The following is a 24,732-nucleotide window of genomic DNA, read 5'->3' as shown; positions in this document are numbered from 1 at the left end:
GTAGTTATGCTAAATAACTTGTATTCTGTTCACTTATGTCAAGATATATATGTGACGTTACACCTCGTATTCTTTATGGAAATATGGTTATAATATGAATATAGTATAACTAAGACATACATTATGCAAGATGCTCATGTAAGGTATCACTGGAAAGGTTATGATTTACTGAGGGTGTTTATCCAATTTGTATGCATGTATCATTTTTGTATCTGAAGCTGGGAATATTGACCATGTCTCTGTATTTCAAATGTGCTATGTTGGATGAGGCCAGTCAATGTTAGTGGCTTATTGAAAAATGCACACAAGCATAAGGATTACACCAGGAACCGTGTGCAATATTTCAGAGATAGCTCTACACAATGGGAACTGCTTGACTCAGGTCAGATAGCTCTATACAGTAGGAACTGTTTGATCCAAGTCGCAGTAAAAAAGCTTTCCAGCAAGTGGGGGGAAGATTCATAGATATTCAGGTCAGAAGGGACCATTATGATCATCTAGTCTGACCTCCTGCACAACGCAGGCCACAGAATTTCACCCACCACTCCTGCAAAAAACCTCTCACCTATGTCTGTGCTATTGAAGTCCTCAAATCGTGGTTTAAAGACTTCAAGGAGCAGAGAATCCTCCAGCAAGTGACCCACGGCCCATGCTACAGAGGAAGGCGAAAAACCTCCAGGGCCTCTTCCAATCTGCACTGGAGGAAAATTGCCATATTTGGGGTCGGGAAGGAATCAGCTAAACCCTGAGCATATGGGCAAGATTCAGCAGCCAGATACTACAGAAAATTATTCCAGGTGAGGTCTTACTAGTGCCTTGTATAACGGTACTAAAACCTCCTTATTCCTACTGGAAATACCTCTCCTGATGCATCCCAAGATCGCATTAGCATATCACATTGGCAGCTCATACTCATCCTACGATCAATCAATACTCCAAGGTCCTTCTCTTCCTCCGTTACTTCTAATTGATGCGTCCCCAGCTTATAACTAAAATTCTTGTTATTAATCCCTAAATGCATGACCTTACACTTCTCACTATTAAATTTCATCCTATTACTATTACTCCAGTTTACAAGGTCATCCAGATCCTCCTGTAGGATATCCCTGTCCTTCTCTAAATTGGCAATACCTCCCAGCTTTGTATCATCCGCAAACTTTATTAGCACACTCCCACTTTTTGTGCCGAGGTCAGTAATAAAAAGATTAAATAAGATTGGTCCCAAAACCGATCCTTGAGGAACTCCCTCCAGCCTGACAGTTCACCTTTCAGTAGGACCCGTTGTAGTCTCCCCTTTAACCAATTCCTTATCCACCTTTCAATTTTCCTATTGATCCCCATCTTACCCAATTTAACTAATAATTCCCCATGTGGCACGGTATCAAACGCCTTACTGAAATCTAGGTAAATGAGATCCACTGCGTTTCCTTTGTCTAAAAAATCTGTTACTTTCTCAAAGAAGGAGATCAGGTTGGTTTGGCACGATCTACCTCTTGTAAAACCATGTTGTATTTTGTCCCATTTACCATTGACTTCAATGTCCTTAACTACCTTCTCCTTCAAAATTTTTTCCAAGACCTTGCATACTACAGATGTCAAACTAACAGTCCTATAGTTACCCGGATCACTTTTTTTCCCTTTCTTAAAAATAGGAACTATGTTAGCAATTCTCCAATCATACAGTACAACCCCTGAGTTTACAGATTCATTAAAAATTCTTGCTAATGGGCTTGCAATTTCATGTGCCAATTCCTTTAATACTCTTGGATCAAGATTATCTGGCCCCCCTGATTTAGTCCCATTAAGCTGTTTGAGTTTCTCTTTTACCTCAGATATGGTAATATCTACCTCCATATCCTCATTCCCATTTGTCATGCTACCATTATCCCTAAGATCCTCTTTAGTCTTATTAAAGACTGAGGCAAAGTATTTGTTTAGATATTGAGCCATGCCTAGATTATCCTTGACCTCTCCACTCCATCCTCAGCGTTTAGAGGGACAATGACAACATGATTGGTCCTCACTCTCTACAACAACACACCTGAAAACACCTGAAGAACAAAGACTGAACTGTGAGAAGTGATGGTCCCAGGCTAAGATCTTTAGCCTGTGTAAGAAAATCTGGGAAAGCCAAGGCAACTGCCAGCCTGTTTATCACACAGGGTGAGAATTTGTTAATTTGTATCCTAGCAATCTAGTGTGTTAAGCTCAGTCTGCGATGTTTGTTTATTTACTAAGGCAATCTGCTTTGTTCTGTTTGCTATCCCTTTAGCCACTTAAAATTCACCTTTTGTAGTTAATAAACTTATTTCTTGTTTATAATAAAACCCAGTTTATGTAATTTCTAACTGGGGGGGCAAGAAGTCGTGCACATCTCTCTTCACATTGAGGAAGAGGGAGGATTTGTATGAGCTTGCGCTGTGCAGATTTTTCTATACAGTGCAAGACAGTATTATTTTGGGTTTATCTCCCAAAAGAGGTGTGGCGTGTGAGTGCTGGGGGAGTCCTCTCATACAGAGCTGACTTCAGTCTGTGACTACAGCGGGGAGTGGCCCTACCTGTGTCCGTGTGCTGCAAGAGGCTGGAGAGCCTAATTCAGCAAAGCAGGGAGAGGGAACCCTGGCTGGTTGAGCAAGAGAGGCTCAGTGAAATCCCAGTACAACAGGCGGCACCCCAGAAGGCGGGGGGGGGGGGCAACCCTTCACAATATATATCTAACAATACTCTGCAAACGAAAGGTAGCTTTTGGTATTAGGAAATATGAAATCTATCAAAGATACATGAATGGTGTGTCCCAGTACAGGTTGGGTTGTGCCTTCATGGCCCCTAGCACTTGGAATGTGCTATCCAAAACAAAAGATAAGGAAGGAACAGGTTGATAGAAGAAAACAAGGTAAAAAGCTGCTTGGTGGATTTTAGTCTTGGGTGATGTCATAAATATAAAGGGAAGGGTAAACCCCTTTAAAAATCCCTCCTGGCCAGAGGAAAAATCCTCTCACCTGTAAAGGGTTAAGAAGCTAAAGGTAACCTCACTGGCACCTGACCAAAATGACCAATGAGGAGACAAGATACTTTCAAAAGCTGGGAGGAGGGAAAAAAACAAAGGGTCTGTGTCTGTCGGTATGCTGCTTTTGCCGGGGATAGAACAGGAATGGAGTCTTAGAACTTTTAGTAAGTAATTAGCTAGGTATGTGTTAGATTATGATTTCTTTAAATGGCTGAGAAAAGAACTGTGCTGAATAGAATGACTATTCCTTTCTGTGTGTCTTTTTTTGTAACTTAAGGTTTTGCCTAGAGGGATTCTCTACGTTTTGAATCTAATTACCCTGTAAGGTATCTACCATCCTGATTTTACAGAGGTGATTCCTTTACTTCTATTTACTTCTATTTCTATTAAAAGTCTTCTTGTAAGAAAACTGAATGCTTTTTCATTGTTCTCAGATCCAAGGGTTTGGGTCTGTGGTCACCTATGCAAATTGGTGAGGATTTTTACCAAACCTTTCCCAGGAAGTGGGATGTAAGGGTTGGGAGGATTTTGGGGGGAAAGACGTGTCCAAACTAGGTTTCCCAGTAAACCCAGTTAGAGTTTGGTGGTGGCAGTGGATATTCCAAGGACAAAGGATAAAATTAATTTGTACCTTGGGGAAGTTTTAACCTAAGCTGGTAAAAGTAAGCTTAGGAGGTTTTCATGCAGGTCCCCACATCTGTACCCTAGAGTTCAGAGTGGGGGAGGAACCTTGACAGGTGACATATATAATGTTTTTAGCCTGTAAACAACCATACTATAAATAAGGCTAATTTGAATGCATACTTCGATGCACACCTTTCGTGTATGGTGAACTGCATATTTAACTGCAAGCATTATCAAGCAATTGGCTATACTTTAGACAATGAACTTGTTAACATTGTCATACGCACTTTGAAATAATCAGATTTTTTTTAATTCAGAGATTTCCAAAACTCTTTGCAGAAGCCATAGGAAAAAATCTTTATAATGTAGCAAAATTTTTCATAAATTTCCAAAGGTCCTTCTTAAAGTCTATTTCATGTCACTCTACTGGGTCCTCTCTGACTCAATAAGCAACAGCACTGAAGAACTCTGAGAGGATCCCTGCTAAGCTTTCTTTTGCCAGAAAGATGGAAACCATACCGCTGAGCTTCAAAGGGAGAGGAAAGGGTAAAGGTACAGGGAACTTCCTCCGGAGTCTACCCTAAACAATAATAAACATACAAAAATAAAGCAAGAAAATGAATGCTAGACAGATGTGCACCCATCCCAAACCCCCTCAGGCATATACCTACTTCCTGAGTGAGCTGTATGTTGTCCTTCTCAGCCCCAGAAGTTGTGGTCAAGATCCATTGTTGAATCATCTTAAACACATCACCTGAAACGACCCTGAAGGAAAACAAACCCCAAAACCAAAGTGACCTATAGTGCATCAGATCTGACTCTGAGACTCTCATAGTTCATACAGAAATCTAGCTTCCCAACTCAATTCAACTCAATTCAGCAAGATTCTCTCCTCTCTTTCCTGCATACATGTTTCTAGCACAGATCACACATGCCACAGGAGTTGAAGTAGCTATGTATTCTTCTTATACCAAGAGTCTTCTGCTCAGCTAACATTCTCTTGTTGTTATGTTTTTACTTTAATCCACTTTCCAGGAAAAAAGGGTAAATGTGATGCACTTGCAGCATGTAGGTGATAAAACAGTTTGGCTTTGTCTTTAAATTGACTTTAGTGATGATTTAGGTTGGGGAGCCCCACGGGTGAAACCCATGAGTCGTTTTCAGGGTGTAGTCAGAACAAAGAGCTTTATCATGGACTCTAACTGCAGGAGAGTGGAACTAGGAGTTAAGGAGCAGTCATCATAAAGATATTCCTATACAACAACAAAAATTAAGGAAAATGGAAATCTGGGGAGGAAAAAGAGCTTAGGTTAACAAAAATTCAGTCAAATAACTGACAGAAATTATATTAATTTCTTGTTTGAGGTAGTCACAATGGGCATGAGCGCTTCCAATAATGGGAATTCTGATTGTCTGAAGTCACAAGTTCTATGTAAATGTGATTGACTTACAGTGGAAACAAAAGTTGTATATTGATTTGCTTCCTTGTGATGAATAAAGAAGGCTAAAATGTGTTTTAAAAATAGGAGAGAGGTTCCTATTGGATTTTTACATTAGAAATTCAATCCAGCTTGTACTTCCTGAGAGGCTTTATGGATTACTGACAAATAACAGCATTATGACAAGAGAGTATTTTGAGCAACTGGTTTTCAGATTCAAACTCTGGTTTTATTTATGTTTAACATGTATTTAATTCAAAAAAAGAAAAGGAGTACTTGTGGCACCTTAGAGACTAACCAATTTATTTGAGCATGAGCTTTCGTGAACTACAGCTCACTTCATCGGATTCATCACTTCACTTCATCTGAAACCTGTATTTAATTCAAATGGCTGACAAACAGTTGTCATGAAAGATTTGTCATTGCCTCTCTACCAGTTAAAGACAGAGAAAGCTCCCAGTCTACTTTTGTGGTCCTCCCAGAAAAACTCTAGCAAAAACAAGGAGTCTGGTGGCACCTTAAAAACTAATAGATTTATTTGGGCATAAGCTTTCATGGGTAAAAAACCCATTTCTTCAGATGCATGTTTGAAGAAGTGGGTATTTTACCGACAAAAGCTTATGCTCAAATAGATCTGTTAATCTTTAAGGTGCCACCAGACTCCTCGTTGTTTTTGTGGATACAGACTAACACGACTACCCCTCTGATTCTAGCAAAAACAGAGAAGATAAGCCTTGAGTACTGCTGATATAGCTTGGATAAAAACCCAAACAGAAACCCATTGTTCCCTTTGAAGACAGATTTAATGGCCACTCACTTGATGGTGAGTGAGTGAACAATGTGTATAGCCATGACCATCAAGTTGTGAATAGCTGTGAACTAGCATTGTATTCAGCCTATGCACATAGGGTTTGAAGGGTGAGGGAGGATTGGATATATTTGGTGGGAGGAGGGGTTAAATTGTCTATGGTTAGTCTGCTACATACTGTATAAAAGATTTAGGGATTTTTGTAAATGCCGTAGCTGTTGGTGAATTTCTCAGTTGTAAATAGCCGGTTACATAATGTATACATATTCTGCAGTTAATTCATTCCTTATGTAACTTTTTCAAAGTCAATAGAGTTACACCATAGATGAACTTCACCTCATAAATCCAATTGTAAATTGTTCAAATATTTTCTTTTCTTCAAACTGATAAAATAATAACATATCTCTATCAGTTAACATACACAAAATTACACAAAAGGACTCTTCATAAATATAATCAGCCCTCAGCCAACTCCTTCTCATCAGCCTGAGAAGAGAGAGAAAAGATGGGTTTTGCAGAGTGCCCAGAAGGTAAAGAAATCAGAAAGTGCCACTATTTGCTATGCACAATGTTTTAGTGTTCTGTTTGAATTAATACAAATGCTAGAGAAAAAGCATGATTGGTATATGAACTTCATACAAATTGAAGTTTCATCACATGCTAGAATTATCACTGGTGTCAAACTGACCAATCTGAAGCCTAAATTCCTCTTTTACCATCTAACAAGTAAAGCACGAGCAGCAAGACTCTTCACACTGCCCCAGCAATGTGCTTCATCCCTCACCTGGAGGGACCACTTCCGGGGGGGAGAGAAGAGGTCAGGCTTTGAGGTCCATTTGGTCCTTGGTTTCTAACTCCAAGATTGCCAAGGAAGTGTCAGCTGTGATGGGGACACGTGTACTAGGAACTGTACACAACTCATTTCGTAGGTATTACCAAACAGCCATCAGATGGGAATGACTTTTAATCACCGCCCACCTGAATCAAATTTCAGCCGGTGGCCTAGAGGTGAAAGGCTCTGTAGCCCATTACCAACCTCCTGTTCCAGACAGTGTCCACCACACAAGAACATTTATCCATGCATGTGAAAAGAGAAAATTGTGTCAGGACAGCCCAAGAGAGGAATGAACAACACTGGCAAAGACCTATCTTACGAGACATGAGGCTTTCTATTCTTCCGATCCTCATGAGACTGGCCGGAACCTATAATTGTCATCAGTGCAGCCACCTGGGTCAGCCAATCAGGAATCACTCGAAACAATTTCAGCCAATCAGATTCATGCATGCCAGATCCTCGCTTGTTGGTTAGCATCTTGAATGTCCAATCTTCCATACTGCTCACTAAACCTGTCAAAATCCTGGTTACCCCTGGGGGGGAAAAAGAGGAAACTTTATCTGTATTCCTTCAGTCAGTGAAAAGTGAGTTTCAGAATCCAGTAGTTCAAAATTCTATGATAAGAGGAATGACTACACTATGCATGAACTTAGCAGGCTTGAATTAAAGATTAATTGTTTAATAAGGACCTAATTCAAAAGCCACTAAGTCAATGGGTGTCTTTCTGTTTATTTCAAGGACCTATGGTTCAGACCATAAATCTCCTACATAGCTCAATCAATTTCAGATTCCTAGCTCTCAGCAATGGCCAACATCACAATAATCAGCAGCCTTGTATTCATTCAAAAGCACTGGATCAAGACAGACCAAAAAGGATCTGTTGTTCCTATGCATAGACCCTTTCACAGTATGGTTTTATTTATTTATGTGCCAAGAATGCCTCATACATAAAAGGGCAAAACTTTCAACACAAGCACCCAACTTCTGCCTGGTAAATGTGCATGTGTATGTGCAAAATATAAATGTGTGTGTAAAATGGGAAACTGCCTGTGCAAAGGTGTGATTACCTGCTCATTTACCTATTTTGCACATGCAAATATATATTCTCTGTCTGCTGAGATGCATGTAACTATACACATTCTCATTATCCACATAAAGTGTTTAAGCTGTCTTTGAATCCTACTAAAGGTGCTGGCTTCGGTGATGTCTTGTGGCAAAGAGTTCCACAGATTGTGCATTATGGGGAAAAAAGGATTTCCTTTTTCAAATTTGTTGACTTTCAAGATTCACTGATTGTACCCTGGTTTTTTATTAGGGGAAGGGGTAAGTGGGGCACCAGACTTACCTTTATTCTATATATTTCTATAAGGTCCCCTCTTATCTAAACTAAATGGTCTGGTCATATCAATCTCTCCTCACACAGAAGTCTCTCCAGGCCTCTACTCTTTGTCACCCAATACTGACCCCCATTCTATTCTGATACATAGTTTTGGGGCTAGGGTGATCAGGGCTTAGTATAGTATTCAGGTGATTGAATGCTACTTCTCTATGATACGGCATTATGTTTTCAATATCACTAGCCTGTTCCTTATAACTGCTTAACATTTTGTTTGTTTCTACCACTGCTGCACACTGAACACCAGTTTTATTCATCTGTTCACATTGATGCCTCTGGTCTCTTTCCCTAGTGGTTACATTAGTTTAGAACCCAGCAATAGTTCTCAAAATGACTCTTTCCAATGTGCATTACCTTTACATTTGTCAACACGGAATTTCCTCTGCCATGGTGCTGCCCAATCCCCTCATTACATTAGATTTCACTGATTTAAATTATTTTGCGTCATCTGCTGATTTTGCCAGCACACTGCTCATCCCTTTCTTCAGATCATTAATAAATATCTTATACAACACTGGAGTTAGTACAGAATCCTGTGGCAACCCATTGTTAACCTTTTGCCATACTGAAAACTGATCCATTTAGCCCCACTTTTTCCCCCATGTCTCTTACCAGTTTCTATGACTACTAAGAGTTTGTCTACACCAGACATTTGTGTGCGCAAGCCAGGGTGTGAATTTACAGCGCACTAACTTGCCACACAGTAATATCCCATACGAACACTACTATCATGCACTAGAAGTTTTGCAGTGCACTTTCATGTACTCCCATTTCAAACAGCAGTATGTCAAAGCACACTGCAGAACTTGCAGAGCACTGTACCAGGGTCAGCTTCGTGACTTAGTGTATGGCAAGCTAATACACTGTAGAGTCACACTCTGGGTTCCCACACAGTAACATCCTGTACAAACAAGACCTTACTTTCTTTAGTAGTCTTTTGTGAGGGACTTTGTCAAAGGCTTTTTAGAGTCCAAATAAATTATATCCAATGGTTCTCTTTTAGTCACTCGTTCACTGACACACTGAAGGAAAGAATGAATGACAAGATAGGTAATTTCTTACCATTCTCCCCATTTATTCTTATGCTGTACTGCTGGCAGAGCTCATTTGTACGTTCATTTATTTCTTCCATGGCTTTGAGCTCTGGAGGCAACACCCCATTAATGTCCTTGTGACGACTAAGCACTGTTTGTCCCAGCTCTGTCCAGCATTTCTGCAGGTTGGCAGCAGTCTTGAGGGTCTCCTTCTTCATTAGTAGAACGTCCCCTCCATATTGCTCCAGGTCCTCATTCAACATCTGAAAAGAAAGTAATGAAGATGTCATCCCAGAAAAAGCTTTCAGCTGCTTGGGTCACCCCCAGATGTGCAACAGAAAGGTGATGGAAACCCTTTTGGCCCAAGATGAAAAAGATGTTGCAAACTAAGCAACTATACAATAAACTTGGAGCCTTGCTTTATTTTTATCCTTCTTAGCATTTGTAGAGCTAAATATTAATTATTTGTTAGCAGCTTAGTTTGTAGGCTAGGGGAATATGCTTCTCAAAAAGTCTTACTGTAGCGGGGTGGTCCCACCCGCCTACACTTACATTTTCCAAGTTCTTGAAGTCCTGTAGGATTTCCTCCAATACCTCTCCCTTCATATTAGAGAAGCTTGCTTTCCCGCTAGAGGTACAAGGAGAGAAATTGAGAAGAGATGAGTTACAAGAGAAACATTACTCCTGAATGAGCAAAAGTAAACTTATAATGTGTGCACATCCTGCTAGGTGCTATATCCTGTACTTGAAACAGAGGCCTTTTTGCTAAGGGAAGGGTCTTTAGGGCTTCTTCCCCACCACTGACTTACATGCCCTCCCCTAGAATCACAAAAGTGTTTGGAGTCCCTTGTAGGAAAAAAGATTGCTTCAAGCACAGAAGGAATGGAAGGCAAACAAGCACTGGATGCTTAGTCCTCAGTAAGGCTGTGAATGAAACTGACAAAATGCTGTCCTTCACTAATACTGCAATCATCCTAGAAAAAAATTCTTAATATAATATTTTTATTCCTATTTTACTTTTTAAATGTGTAGTTCAACAAGTAAGTAGAATGAGGATGATAAGTAAGTTAATGTTACTATGAGAACCTTACATTTTGCATCTTCTGACTTTTAGTGTCTCATTTTGTAACTTTAAGTGTCCTATTAAAATAAATTTTGGTATTTCACTTATTTGCATTTAAGCATAAAAATTACCAAACTTAAACAACAAACAAGAGCACTCTCAGACCAGTCAGAGAGTAACCTTTCAGAAAGAAAACTCTGGTTATAAAGTTAGAGGGTGGAATCCTCAGTCCGTTTGAAGTCAATGGCAAAACTCCCAGTGCCTTCAATGAGGTCAGGTTTTCCACCTGAGGTGTGGGAGGCTTTTGGAATAAATACAGTAGAACCTCAGAGTTATGAACACCAGAGTTACAAACTGACTAGTCAACCACAGACCTCATTTGGAAGCGGAAGTTCGCAATCAAGCAGCAGCAGAGACCCCAAAAAAAGCAAATACAGTACAGTACTGTGTTAAACACAAACTACTAAAAAAAGGGAAAGCAGCATTTTTCTTTTGCATAGTAAAGTTTCAAAGCTATATTAAGTCAATGTTTAGTTGTAAACACTTGAAAGAACATCTAAGGTTTACTGTGGTAGAAAGTTTTCTACAATCTGGGATTCATAGACAGAAATTGATTTCAGGATTCAATACCTAGGATCTTTTTAAAAAACAAGCCACAGTTATTATCTGAAGACATTGTATTAAAAGTGTTTAGTTGTTACTGTATTTTATATTGTATTCTCTCTACTTTCCCCCTTAAGGAAGGCTGTATTGTCCTCACATTGCCACTGAAGAAGTATTGTTTTAGTGTGTGTTCGTATTTAGGATATAATCTAGTCCTTCCATTAGATAGGATTTACTTTTTCCCTTTGTTTGGAGAGAATCAACCTTTATCCTTGTCATTATTATTATTCGTTACATGTATTGTGGAAGCCCCAGGAGCCCCAGTCATGAACCAGGACTTCATTGTGCTCTGCATTGAAAAAACACAGCACAAATAGATGATCCAAAAACCTTACGAACTACAAGGCCTCTGAGGTGCTGGAAGTTATCCTGAATTCCTGTATTTTAGTCATGTTCCATCTTAGGTGATTTCTCTCCATTTGTTTCAAAATCCTCATGGGAACAGACAAACAGATCTCATAGTTTACTATGAAATCTTTTGTTTTCTGTTGTTCAGTGGGGGTGTAAGACAGAATCATTGCAGAAGGTATGAACAGACATCTACATCACCATATTGGATCTGACAGATTTCAACTATGGACAAGGCTTTCAGAATAAACAGATGTCAAAGCTAACAAAACAATGGTGAGGTGTATGCAGCTTGCACCCAGTGAGCCAAATCCTCCAGCTAATGGGGTTTTGCCTGAGTATGGGCTGCCAGGGTTGGTGCACTGCAATTTTCTGTCACATAAAGGTGGTGGAGATAGCTAGTGTACCACTGCCTAAATTAAACAAGCACTCCTGGACACTCACAAAACATTGTCCTGGAAGTACTGCATCCACTTGGTGAGGCCATTCTGAACAATTCGCAGCTTCTCCCTGCTGGAGTTTTCAGCATGTTCCACTTCAACCCTAATGCGGTCCAACAGCTCCCTGAACTGCTCAGTCATCTCCTGCAAATTGGAAAGGTCAGCTGTGTCCTGTGTGCATCACAAGAAAGAATGGGAGAACCATAAGGCAAGGGACCTTCCATTTCACTGGGATCAGAACAATGACCCACTTCACAGACTGCTAGCCTGAAAATGTTCTGCAGTTCCACAGCATACACAATGACCCTGGGAGCTGGACATTTCACTCACAGCATTAGGACAGCCCTTGAGTTTTGTATTTGTGCTGAAACATCAGAAGGCAAATGTGCCAGGCCAGCACTGTTGAGGACACAATTACACTAGCATTGATTTCAATTGGTCCTCTGAGGATGAGCAGAGGGAGCAAATTAGGAAAAGCCACAAAGAGAAGATGAGAGTTGAGGACAGAGCGAGGGAAGGGGAGAAAAAGGGAACAGCAGGGAAAGGAACATAGAGGAGGAGATAGAGAACCTATTCAAACCATACCATTCATTCAAACCTGAGCCAAAACTTTAAAGTTCAAATAGTAACTGGGAAGATGAAATTCTGAATTGAGACAGATGGACCCTGCACAGACACAAGCTCTCCAAACATAGCCTTCTCCACACCACAATCATATATCAAAAACAGAGCTCTACCTGTGATGCCAGAAGCACTATGAAGTGTTTGATGACTTTGGTCCATGCCTTTTCACTAACATAGAGCTTGCGAGACAACATGAGCTGGTTTCTTCCAATCACCTGCAAGGAACACAGTTACTTATACCGGCTTTTTTGGGAGTGGTGAGGAGGTTAGAGAACAACCCGGGAGATAACTGGCCCAAGCTCCGCTGTGTAAGAAATGTACCCTGAAAAGCTGACTACACACTAGCACTCCCTAAGCTATAAGAGTCTATGGGCAGAGCTGTCACAGGATTTACAGGGCCAGGACAGGTAGCCTTCTGCCTTCCTGTGACCTGTCCCGTACAGTGACCCCACACCCCCAGACAGGCAGCTATCTCTTCCAGCCCTCCCTCCCGCATCGCAGGACTCTCACCTTGAGTCTGTTTCCTGTCAATGTTTTACTGCCTTTGCTTTTCCTTGTCTCTGCTCCCCGCTTGGGGTTACTCCCCCACTTGCTGCTCCTGTCGTATATCTGCCCCATCTCATTCTTCTTTCAAACACCCCTCATCTACTTGTGCTGTTGTTCTCAGTCCCTTTCCCTTGGCTCTCTCCAATTCTTTCACTACCTTGTCTCTGCCCCTCACTGTTTTAGCCCCCTGCTCCCCTGTTGCCTCTTTTTGCCCTGTCCCGCTTATCAGGTGGCTCAGGATGGTCCAGGGCTACCCTTCAGCTGTCACAGTGAGCACTCGTGTCTCCCCAACACCTGCTCCTGGCTGACTCCCCACTGGAGCAGGTGGCACTAGTGTGAACTCCTCCTGCTGCACATATTATTGCTAGGTGCTGTACCCAAACACTGGCAGACTGTCCCTGTCAAAGTGGTTGGTGAGCACTGACCCCAGCATACAAGATGGGCATCAACTATTTTAACCCTGACTCGTGGTATGGGAAAGGGCCAGGAAACACAGACCAGTCTCTTACCAGCACTGCTGCGCATCACACACGTCCTGCTGTGCAGACCCACTGAGAGGCCCACCTTCCACTACAAACCCAGGCCATGGACAACTGTCTCCCCTCATCATCAAACATACGACAGCCCTGCTATCAGGAGTGAAAGATCTGAATAGATGTTGCTGTCATAGGCCTCACAGAGTATATAGTTTGTAGAACAGAACTCCATAAAAAATGCTACCTCAGTGCCAGTGGCCACCATAGCAAATAAATGAACAGCATAAGACAACAGCAGAATCAAAGTGTGTGATAAAGCCACCTACTGTCATCGTTTTGATCTGCAACCTGACAATCCAAGTACACTCCTTGAGGAGGAGAGAACTTCCTTACCACGCTACCTTGCTTGAGCTTAAACGCCAGCAGGAACCTCATTAGAATGACTCACTATGTGATGGAGGATGGCCAAAGCCCAACATCTCCAAGCTAGTAGGGATGGAGATTTAAAGGACTGCTCAGCAACTTTCGGCTATTATGTTGGAACATATTAAAGAAGTTCTGTATTAAAATCACAAGTAAGTTTGATTCCCAATCATTTAAATTCCAGGGCATTGCTAATTAAGAGGTCTCTTGGTTTTTTTTTTTTTTTTTCTTGTTACTGTTTCTCTCCCTCTCCGTGTGAACCTTGCAAGCTGCTAATTGTGTTATTACATCCTAAGAGAGGAGAGACTCAAAGCGATACTTTGTAACAACAGAAACAGCACACAGAGACTCCTCACCCTTTTGTTGTATTTATCTCACTTTGTTAACAATTGTGATTAAAATAGAGATAGAGGATGTATGTTGATGGATGCTTGGTGCAGATAATAAATGATCAGGGAGGTGCCAGCCTAGGAGTTCAGTATCAATCAGCTGAAGAATGCACAGAGTGGAGACAACCAGATGACCCCCGGAGGGCACACTGGAATCCACCCAACAGCCTCAAGAATGGGAGAACCGAAGAACATCTGGCAGCACGGAGCCATCAGGAATGTGCCATCTACTGATTGATTCAGCAACAGCATGATGAAGCAATTCCCATAGGCTGGCATAGGAATAAATTCCTATAAAAATGGACTCTAGAAACTGAGAACTCTGAGTCTGGTTCTGCTATAACCCTCCAGGAGCATCAGATGCACATCTGACAAAGACTCGGCTCCACCCTCATGCCCAAGCTACCTGGCCAGTAACTTGGCATGGGCAACCTCTAGACTGGTAACTATAACAAATTTGCAGAACGTGTGTGTGTGTGAATGAATGTGAAACTGAATGAAATGTTAAAGCTATAATTGACTGCCTACTAGTCACAATAAATGTGACATTTTGTCTTATCCCCTTTAATAAGATCCTGCTGGGTTTTATTTTATTGGTATAACATTTATTCCACATGATATGCAAGGTATCTGAGTATTTTATAAGTAACAATGGTAAGCACATGCTCGATTACATCCCAACAGATGGCTCCTGTATATAAAGTGGCAGTAGAACACTAAAGCCCATGGTTTGAAGCTTAGTGGAGCTCTCTGGAAGGCAATAACCTTCGTCAAATAACAATAGAGTATAAATTTGCATTAACTTACTCAAATTCAGGCACAAACCATCAGGATAATGTGCCTTTTAAAGTTAAACTGTAACAGAAACCACATGTGGCATTTATGATAGGTAACACATATCAATAAAAATGTCCATACCATATTTCCAATATTGTATTTTTCTTGGTAAAAGCAGTCCTCAAGAGATGAAGTAAGGTACTTGTAGCGGGGCAGTCACCCCGCTCCGGTGTGGAAAGGGTTAAGAACAGTCCTGGGAAAGGGCTGCCCCAGGGAGCCAATCAGGGCTGGGCTGGGAGTAGAAGAAGGCCAAAGGGAGGAACTGGGTCACAGTCTCTCTCCAGCCTCAGAGGGAGAAGGATCTAGCTGCCTGGAAGAAAAGGGTACCTGAAGCAGAGCAGGGCTGGGGACAGGCAAGAGGAGCTGGGGAGCTCCAGCCTGGCAACTCCCCAGGCTGCAGGCCTTGTTAAAGGCCCAAGGCAGGCACTGGGGCTAAAAAGGTGTAGTCCGGGGGTAGGCAGAGGCAGCTGGTCCAACCCCCGTGCTGATGATGAGTGGCCATTACAGACTGCAGTTTGCCCCAGTGAGAGGGGGCTAGATGACGACTGGCAGTAGCCACTGAGGCAAGATGGGCATAGGGAGAGGGGGTTCCACTGGGAGGGGAGACCCAGAGTGTGGGGAGTGCTGGGGACAGAACCCTGAGGTAAGAGGCACCGGGGTCTGGGAGGGACACGGGGGCCCAAGGCAGGTGAGACCAGCCAGCAGAGGGCGCTCCAAGGCTGGAAAAGAGCTAATTCCCAAAGGACCAGCAGGAGGTACTGTGCTGGTGAGTCATCACTCTGCTACAGTACTACTCAGGATGAGTAAGAGTGGAAGAATCTGGCCATTAATAATCTCTTAATGTAAAAATATCAAGCCATTTCCAATAACTCTGAACAGATGTGCTTTGAAGGACTAGTAATGCTGTCCATGGGAAACTCAGAGAGCCCCGCAAAATCATCCCATTCTGTTTCTGCAGAACTATTGCTGCCTCATCCTAAGGAACAACCTGAAAAACTCCCAGGCAGCTCCAAGTAGTTCTCACAGCAAATGTTAAACTTGAGTGGGATAAAATAAGAGATCACAAATGTGGACACAATGAAAAAAGTAAAATATAGTCCTGGAATTACAGAAAGAGTCTAGGGAATCTGGGTTGGTAATCTAAACTCTAAGAAAAGTCAAGGAAGCATTTTAGTGACACTTTCTGAAAATACACAAATCACTCTGATTTCATATGAAATCCTCTTGCACTGAGCCTGAAGATCAGCACCAGAAAAAGCAATATATATCTGTCAGTTTCCACAGTTAAAAGGGCCAAAAAACAGTAGTCTCCTGGGAAAAGCAGTCTTGGCAGGTCTGGGAGCAGAAAATTTCAGTTAAACAAAACCTGCTTTGGAAATCCTGAAGCAGGAGTTTTGGCTACAATGGTTTGTATCATGCAGTAAGGCAGTGTCCGCCAAGATGCTGTCTGTACCTACCTTCATTGCCAGGTCATATGTAGCTGAGCTCCAGATTTCTCTCTCTTGGGTTAACTGGAGCAGCTGGGTCTCAAGCCTTGCTCTTTGTAACTCATACAATTCACGATATTCTTCCACAAGACTGAGAGAAGACAGAGAGACAAGGTGTGGGTGAGGTAATATCTTTTATTGGACCAATATCTCTTGGTGAGAGAGACAAGCTAAATCCAAGGTGGAACAGATTGTTTAGCATAAGTTTATTTAATTTATTACATTTTAATCGGAGTACCTTTCCCAGACCTGAAGGCTCTGTGTGGCTCCAAAGCTGGTCTATCTCACCAACAGAAGTTGGTCCAATAAAAGATATTACCTCACCCTCCTTGTTTCTCTAATATCCTGGGACTGAACCGGCTACAACTACACTACATAGAAGATGCTAGAGGTACACTACTGGAATCTACATCCCCTTCCTCCTAACCTAGTTCTTTATTTTTCTCACAGCTCCCAAACATTTCTCAGACACCTGCTTCAGCCAGATCTCTTTCCTCAATTACCACACTCCATAGGCCTGCCAATCCACAGCTTCTTTCCCTGAACCCCAAATAAGCCCTTTTACTGATATTCTCATTGTGAGTTCCCAACAAGTCTGGAGACAAGTCTGTGCTGGGTTTAGGCTGACTGTTCTATTCATAATGCAAGCTTCCCTGGGTCAGGTGTTTCAGAACTCAATGCAGGAGTCTGACAAACTCTGCATCAGTTGGCCCCTCAGACATTGAGACCTGATGAGGTCCGGATGTTTTTTGTAGACTGACAAGAGACCAGGAACTCAGAACTGGGAGGATGAGGAGGGGGCAGTACTTAGTCAAAATCATTAAAATGTGAAAATGCACAGACAACAAATACAAAGGACTTTTAATGGTTAAAACTTGAAACATTAAAACAACTTATCCCTTTGAGAAATTTGGTACTATTAGAGAAATTTCTGTGGAGTATACTGTATAGAAATAACCAGTTTCTCACACACAGAGAAATCAATATGCTACCCCTCCTCTACAATGCCCTAAAGAGAGAGAAATCAGTGTGCCGCATCCCTTCCCACAGACGGTAAACACTGCCATGTCACCTGTGAGACAATAGCAGAAGTATGTGCTTTGCCTTCAATTCAAAGACATCATATTGCTTCCAGAAATGTCGCCTGCACTCCAACCTTCCCTGGGCTGAAGGAACTCACTTTGCATTCAGCTCAGCATCCCGCACTGCATCAGCCAGCTCCTCATGGGCCCGTTCTGCTTCTCTCGTCACCCTGAAGTCATGTTCTCGGACCTCGCATAGCTCACTGGAATAGCATAGAACAGTCATTTCGCAGCCTGCTGCAATCAGAACAATTCAGAGTCAACCTACCAATCTCAATCTAGAATGCCCTTAGCTGTCTTGTGTGCTTCTCTTTCTCAAACAGCCAATCATCTCATCTTAAGGGATACTTATGTCCTTCCAGTGCAAACAAAACTCTATGGTCTTCTTGTGCATATGTTTTGCTTAAAGCTCTCCCTCTGCAGACAGCCTTGCATAACATTTCAGGCAGGATGGATGGATATAAATCAAAGTTATTTAAATCACTGATTTTAATCATGAATGAAATTAGCAAGCAGAAAAACTTGATTTAAATAATCAGTTTTAATCATGTTTTGCATTAGTACTTTTTATTTATTTTCCTAAAGAAAAGCTGACTCTCATTGATTGGAAACATAAAACATATTGATTTGCAACTAAATATAGTCCTTACACTAAGTTTGGTGCTTTATTTTTTTTTGCAAACAAGGAAGATACACCATACCTATACATATTTATTTAAGCAATAATATAGCTTACCGTATATTTATTCTGATTCTTAACTTTCCATTTTTTAAGTTAGAAAATGGTGAATGATGCATTTCGTATTTACTAGATGATGATTAATTATTTACTTTTGATTTGTGTCAAGCTCTGTTTGGATGGAAATTCAATTAAAAATGCACCAAAACAGCATTTTATTTATTAATTAAAACTATTTTAAACATATTGAATATGCCAGAAAAAATCAAAAAGTTTATCAAAATAAGTTTTGCATTTAAAGTTTACCAATGTGTTAAACAAAGAAGGTATTATCTGTATTTAATGAATTGAACTGACTGTTTGTGGTCACCAGGTCCTTGAACATTTTAGAACTAGTAAATCTCATCCTCTCACACCTAGTTTTTATTCATAGCTTAGAAGAGGAAAACAAGCTTTCCTGATTTTTCAACTCCCAAGTGTTTTTTTAACTTTGAATGAACTAGTCATTGAACCTGAATAAACTGAAATGAAGAAAATATTCTCTCTGCACAAGCAGAAGAGGCTATTGCTGTCAAAAGCTGATTTCACACTTCATACTTTGGTTCTAGATGCCTAGCAACTGACTGCCATCAGTTCAATGGTTTGACTTTCTTTAAAACTTGGCAGCAAATATTCACTATTTAATCATATGTTTTATATTTAATTTAAATTATTTCAATAGATTATAATTCACTTAGGTCTTAATGGAGTCTATCATTATTTCAAATTTATTTTTAAATAGGTTTATTTTTTAATTCAATTTAAAGAAAGTTCAATTTAAATTTAAAACAAATGTGAGTTTTTAATTTTTTTTAAATAGTCATTGATTCTTATCCACCCTGATTTGAAGAAAGGGAAGAGACTGTGCTGCCATTCTATGCTACAGTTCTACAGGACTGGTACTAAGAATGTGGACGAGAAGCTTTGCATAAGAGGTAAGATGGCTGTGAGATGGTCAATATTGTTCTGACCCACAGCATAAAACATGGAAGCAGAAACCATGGAAGAGCAGAACACTCAACAAATCTACTGCACAGAAGGTAGATTTAGGAAGATCAATCATGATTCAGACCTTGTCAGCCGTCTAACAGATTCCTTGAAATTGTATAACTCTTCTGTAATGTGCCTGTCCATTACTCGTTGCGCCATCATTTCTTTGTAAAGGTTTCTCATCTGTTGGGGGATCCGATCCAGCAGATTCACATACCTCTGCCTGTAATAGAAAGAGACACAGTAAACTGGGAAAACTGTCTTACCTTTCTGAGAATCTACATCTGCTAATCCAGTATCTAATGAGGATCCTCTTTCTACTGAGTATGGAAATTTCTATAATATAATCTTCTGAGCATTTGAAGCCAGGATTTTAACATTCTAGGATTATTCGGTTGTGCCAAATACAGGATCTCTGAGAGAACGGTATAAGAACCTTGATCACAAAGGAGCTCTCAGCTTTCTACTCACAGCTTCTCCCTCTAGAAATCACTTACAGAGAACAAGGCAGTGGTGCTGAGGAGAGTGACAGTTAATTATTCTTCACATTCCTGGAGGCAACATGGTTTTATGAAATACCAAGCTAGTCTGAACACAGCCATAATCTGAAAGGGAATGCTGTGAATTCTCACCTAAGCTTAGAAAGCAGTTCTCCTCTCTCTGCACAATCCACACTGACCTGTCGAATCAGCTCATGGAACACTATGTTGTAAATGTTCTGCTCTGTCTTCAGCACCTCCAATACATTGTGCAGCTGGCAAAAAAACAAAACCAGGATCTTTGCAGGCTTTGTCAAGGAATTTACCCTTTGGCAGCGATGACCTTGGGGTAAAGAAATCCTGGACAAAGTTTGGCTTTAAAAAACAAAACCCTTGTGATAGATTTTTTTTCAGAAGAAAATGGTAGAGTGTACTGGAGAAAGAGTCATTGTGCATGAGTTCAATGATACGGTTTTCAAAAGTGCTCAGTATAGGCCTAACTCCGCTCCCATCAAAGTTGATGGGAGCCTTCTGTTAACTCCAATGGGAACAGTTAGGCAGATACTGAGTGCTTTTTAATATCTCACTCTGTATGTCCAAATCTGCCCAATTTTTGTGCATGGAATACCTGAAGATAGCCCTAAGATAGGAAGATTCTCTGACATCCTGTTTCAAGCCTGGACGGGTTTCTGAAGGCCCAGCATTTAACACCTCTCAGTCAATTTGGATCAGTAGCTGTTGGGTCTCCTTTTGTAGTCACAATCAGGAGATCGGGAATCTGCTGCTTTAATTCTTTCACACTAGCCATTAAAAACATTTCACCTGTTGGCAACATTTGCACCAGGAAAGTCCAACACCCAATGCCCTGGTGCCAACCTGTCAGTCTTCATAAATCAGACCAAATCCCAAGAGGAACAGACCAAATCCTCAACAAGTAACAGTCTCTATTAGTAGTACCAGGATGAGAAGGAAGACCCACAGTAGCATATAGCATTAGAATTAAACAACTGGGAGACCCCTTAAATATTGCAGGGGATAAATTCTAGTGTAGATGAGATGTTATTTCGCAGGATTTTGACAAGACATTACCTGTGAAGGTCCTGTTATCCCGATTTGCTCATCATCTACTCCAGCCTTCTCCAGCATGGTGTCCATCACCTTCATCAGCTGGATGACCTCTAATCTCCCAGATGGTTTCCTAAAAGTCCAGGGTAGAAAGGAAGTGCTATTCACTTAAATAAATGGCACAAGGTATTACATAGAAATTAAATCCATACTGTCACTTCTTCTAATAGAAACGTAGTGCAGGGCAGTACTCACATAGATGGGAATAGCCGCAGTCTATTTTCACTATCTTCAAGTAGTGTTGTGTATTTACTGTAAAACAAACATAAATTTTAAAACCTGCGTCAGACAGTATTCTGGCTTAGCTGTAGAATTCAGGACTGCCTCAAAGGTGCTGTATAGAATGTGAGCTCTTTGAGGAAGGGACTGCCCTTGTGTTCTGTGTTTGTATAGCACATAGCACAATGGACTTCTGGTGCATGTCCAGGGCTCCTAGGTGCTACTATAATACCAATAAATAAAAAAAATATAACACACATTACTAATATTATTATTAATATTACTTATATTAACATTATATATACTGCCACTCAGAAGTCTGGGATTTAATTCCTAATCTCAAAGGAAGAGAATATGAGACTCCAACAAATTTAAGGCATGGTGTTGAGGGTTTTAAAGAACTCTCTCTAGACTTCTTTGGTCAAGGTTTAGTGAACTTAATTGAAGCCTCACAGCCAGGAGGACTAAAAGGTGGAAAACCTGAGAGGATAGCTTCAGGATTACAACTAGGGCCCTGAAGATCCACTATGTGGGTTGAGGGAACCTGTCTAGCTTTATTGCAGAATACAATTCTAAATAGTGGGTAGAGTGTAAAAAGACACACTCCAATTAAACTCATACAACAGCCAACCGTGACTTTAAGGAATCTCTCAGCATTGCCCTCTAATGACTGGACTAGATGACCTCCTTAGGACCCTTCCAGCCCTATAGTTCTGTAATTCTGTGGTCTCACCAGATTTCTACTGCCACATTCAGACCCAACCAGAAATACATTTGACAGCCCAGCTCTTGAGAGGTAGTCAGAGGAATGAAAAAAAAAAAAAAAGAGAGAGAGAGGTTTGGCCCTCTTTAGCCATCACACAGCAATGGATGTAAGAGCATTGCTCAGACAGCTCTGCGGGGACAGGTGTTGCCTGACATCTCTTCTGCAGCCCTTTTTCTAGATATGCTCTTAACACAACTGCTAAATCAGACTTTATACACTCTTCACCCCTTGATTAGGTTGCATATATTTGGCCAGTGTTCTTGGCCTTGTTACCTTGCCCCACTCTATAGTGCAAGACAGGCCATTAAACTTTGAGGAGAATTCTCTGTAAACCATACAAGCACTCACTCATCATAATACTCCAAGCCCAGGACTCCTTTGTTCTTCACAATGTGAAATTCTTCAGGGACCAGGCTATCTGCTACACTTGTCTGTGAAGGACAGAACGGAGACATCAGAGCATAAAACACATTGGTAAAAGCTGCACACAAACGCCCACTATACCCCAGAAGGGATATCTGTTGGGGTTGCTTAGAGAGCAAGCCTTGTGCAGAAGCTTTTCGTACTGCTATCCCATTTCTCCATGTATGTATTTAGAATCTGGATGATTGGTGCACTTCACAAATCTAAAATAAATGTAAATTTATGACAAAATAAACGTGTGTCTGAATTCCGACTGTGAGATGGGAGGTTTTCTGCTGCTGAAGAAATTGTATAGCCAAAAAAAAAAAGCAGTGAGTTATTAGATCAAAGGGTAACAGATTAAAAGACTGTGCTGGGTGAGAAACCAGGCCTAAATCTAACACAGATCAACATCAGTCAAACTCTCACAGAGTTAGAGCAATGCTGAGTGCAAATGAAAATCCTCCCTAAATCTACACCGAGAGCTCATTCAAATTTAAAATCTTTATAGCCACACCAAAACGGAAGGGTTCAAAATGGAAGCACAGCATTCTGTACAGTGATGCCTGCAAGAACAGTTAGTGCGGCTATATTATTGCTTAAAATAATTATGGCTGGAAACAGCTAGACCTGATAGAGTTGGAACTGAAATCCCACAAAACCAGTGCTCTTGCACCGTTCTCTGCAGGCACTCCAGCCGAGACAGGCTGAAAGGGAGTAACTGAATTACATTTTCCACCATTCCCACAGTGCCTACTATTATGAATCTCTTGCTCTTAAACATACATTAATACTGGGAAAGGTAAAGAAGAATCAGCAGGGTTTCAGATTGGTGAAGAAAACTCTTGATCACTGTGTTCAAGGGCTCAAATGAAATGAGAAAGATTTATCAAACTTTAGCACTCACAGCACTAATCATGGATGAACCATCACGATGTGGTTCAGCTAAAGGGCTTGCTGGAGACATCTTTCTTTCATCTTCTTTTCCAGCTATGTCATATAGAAATGAAACATCCCTGAGAAAATAGAGAAAAGCACCTATTCATTGAGCTCATCACCAGGCACTCCACTTCTCTCCTAATGCTAGTCACAGTCTGAGGGGGGATTATTCTGTGCATCCTAATGAAGGCTATACCTGGAATCTTGTCACACTTGGCTAATAAAGGGTGACACACTGATATTTTAGCCATCTTAATCATTTCACTGAAGGTGAATCTGCCAGGAACTACTGTCTGCAATAACACTGGTCAGGGTTGCTTTTCAGACTTGTTTCCACTGATGTGCCAAAATATGTGTGTGTCTTATTTCTGGTAAGGACAACATATGATTGGAACATTATCACTTCTCTGGCATGACTAATGCAATGTTAAATTACAAGGAGCTGCCAAAAGGCTATAGGAGAGCTACATCCTCTTCCAAATCTATTAAAGACAGGCAGGGCTTCCTCACAGCAATCCTGGATTATATAAATGTGTGAGACTTGACTCCTTTGGAAAAGAGTAATTCCCAAAAGAAACCACATGACCTCAAAGGAAAACACCATGGCCTGAAAAATCTCTCCAGATTGTTAGGCAGCACTTCCACTTGTTTATTTCCCAGCCAATACTTGAGTGTTTGTTATCACAGCCATTAGACATGAAGAGTAGGGATGTTCCCAGCCCTCACCTTTCTTCACTTTCACCATCTCTCTTATCCCCGTTCACATACCTTCCAGCTCCCATCAGACAGATGGGATGGTCTATGAGGTATTTGAACTTGTTCCTGCGAATGGGATGCTGCCAGAGCCCATCTGGGGCACGCATACTCCCCTGAAGAGTAAGCACAAATATCACTTCTCAGTGAAAACCCTAAGTTCATGAGAAACAAAGACTACCCATTATTCCAGGGGTTACCTAAAGAATTGACAGGTTTCAGAGTGGTAGCCATGTTAGTCTATATCAGCAAAAAGAATGAGGAGTACTTGTGGCACCTTAGAGACTAACACATTTATTTGAGCATAAGCTTTCATGGGCTAAAGCCCACTTCATCAGATGCATGCAGTGGAAAATACAGTAGGAAGATATATATATACAGAGAACATGAAAAAATGGGTGTTGCCATGGCATATAGATCTATCTATAGATATAGATATATATCTTCCTACAGTATTTTCCACTGCATGCATCTGATGAAGTGGGCTTTAGCCCACAAAAGCTTATGCTCAAATAAATTTGTTAGTCTCTAAGGTGCCACCAGTACTCCTCGTTTTTTTTTGCTAAAAGAACTGAGTCGCCTATGCTCAGATGGCTGAAGAGAACAATACCATTGACATTCAGAGAGACAGAAAGAGAAGCAAGGAGATATTACTAGGAATATTTACACAATAGAAGGCAAAACAGCAAAATGGTCACTAACAATTTTACACAGATCACATATAGGGCCCTCCATTTTTGCTTTTTACTGAATTTCTCTGAAAAATTCAGTATTCAGGCACAGGGCGCCTGCACAGAGGAGGGTAACCTCTGGTTTGTGA

The 24,732-nt window shown here is 41.0% G+C and overlaps 1 protein-coding gene across 1 annotated transcript in view; it reads right to left on the bottom strand.

Moving 5' to 3' along the window:
* The window catches only part of AXDND1 (axonemal dynein light chain domain containing 1), a 63,187-nt gene that overhangs the window by 20,503 nt on the left and 17,952 nt on the right, over positions 1 to 24,732 (bottom strand). The window contains exons 4-18 of the mRNA XM_084636558.1: positions 23,928 to 24,028; positions 23,128 to 23,236; positions 22,167 to 22,249; positions 21,029 to 21,085; positions 20,798 to 20,906; positions 19,862 to 19,983; positions 19,312 to 19,452; positions 17,620 to 17,724; positions 16,410 to 16,530; positions 12,395 to 12,496; positions 11,662 to 11,828; positions 9,696 to 9,771; positions 9,172 to 9,406; positions 7,033 to 7,246; positions 4,303 to 4,396 (exon numbers count right to left, since the gene is read on the bottom strand). Coding sequence (XP_084492684.1) covers positions 4,303 to 4,396; positions 7,033 to 7,246; positions 9,172 to 9,406; positions 9,696 to 9,771; positions 11,662 to 11,828; positions 12,395 to 12,496; positions 16,410 to 16,530; positions 17,620 to 17,724; positions 19,312 to 19,452; positions 19,862 to 19,983; positions 20,798 to 20,906; positions 21,029 to 21,085; positions 22,167 to 22,249; positions 23,128 to 23,236; positions 23,928 to 24,028 — 1,836 coding nt within the window. The remainder of the gene's footprint in view (positions 1 to 4,302; positions 4,397 to 7,032; positions 7,247 to 9,171; positions 9,407 to 9,695; positions 9,772 to 11,661; positions 11,829 to 12,394; positions 12,497 to 16,409; positions 16,531 to 17,619; positions 17,725 to 19,311; positions 19,453 to 19,861; positions 19,984 to 20,797; positions 20,907 to 21,028; positions 21,086 to 22,166; positions 22,250 to 23,127; positions 23,237 to 23,927; positions 24,029 to 24,732) is intronic.

The sequence above is a fragment of the Lepidochelys olivacea genome (genome assembly GCF_965140295.1).
Source record: "Lepidochelys olivacea isolate rLepOli2 genome assembly, chromosome: 8".
NCBI lineage: Eukaryota > Metazoa > Chordata > Testudines > Cheloniidae > Lepidochelys > Lepidochelys olivacea.
The sequence above is the reverse complement of the archived record's forward strand: the minus strand, read 5'-3'. Positions and strand labels throughout refer to the sequence as shown.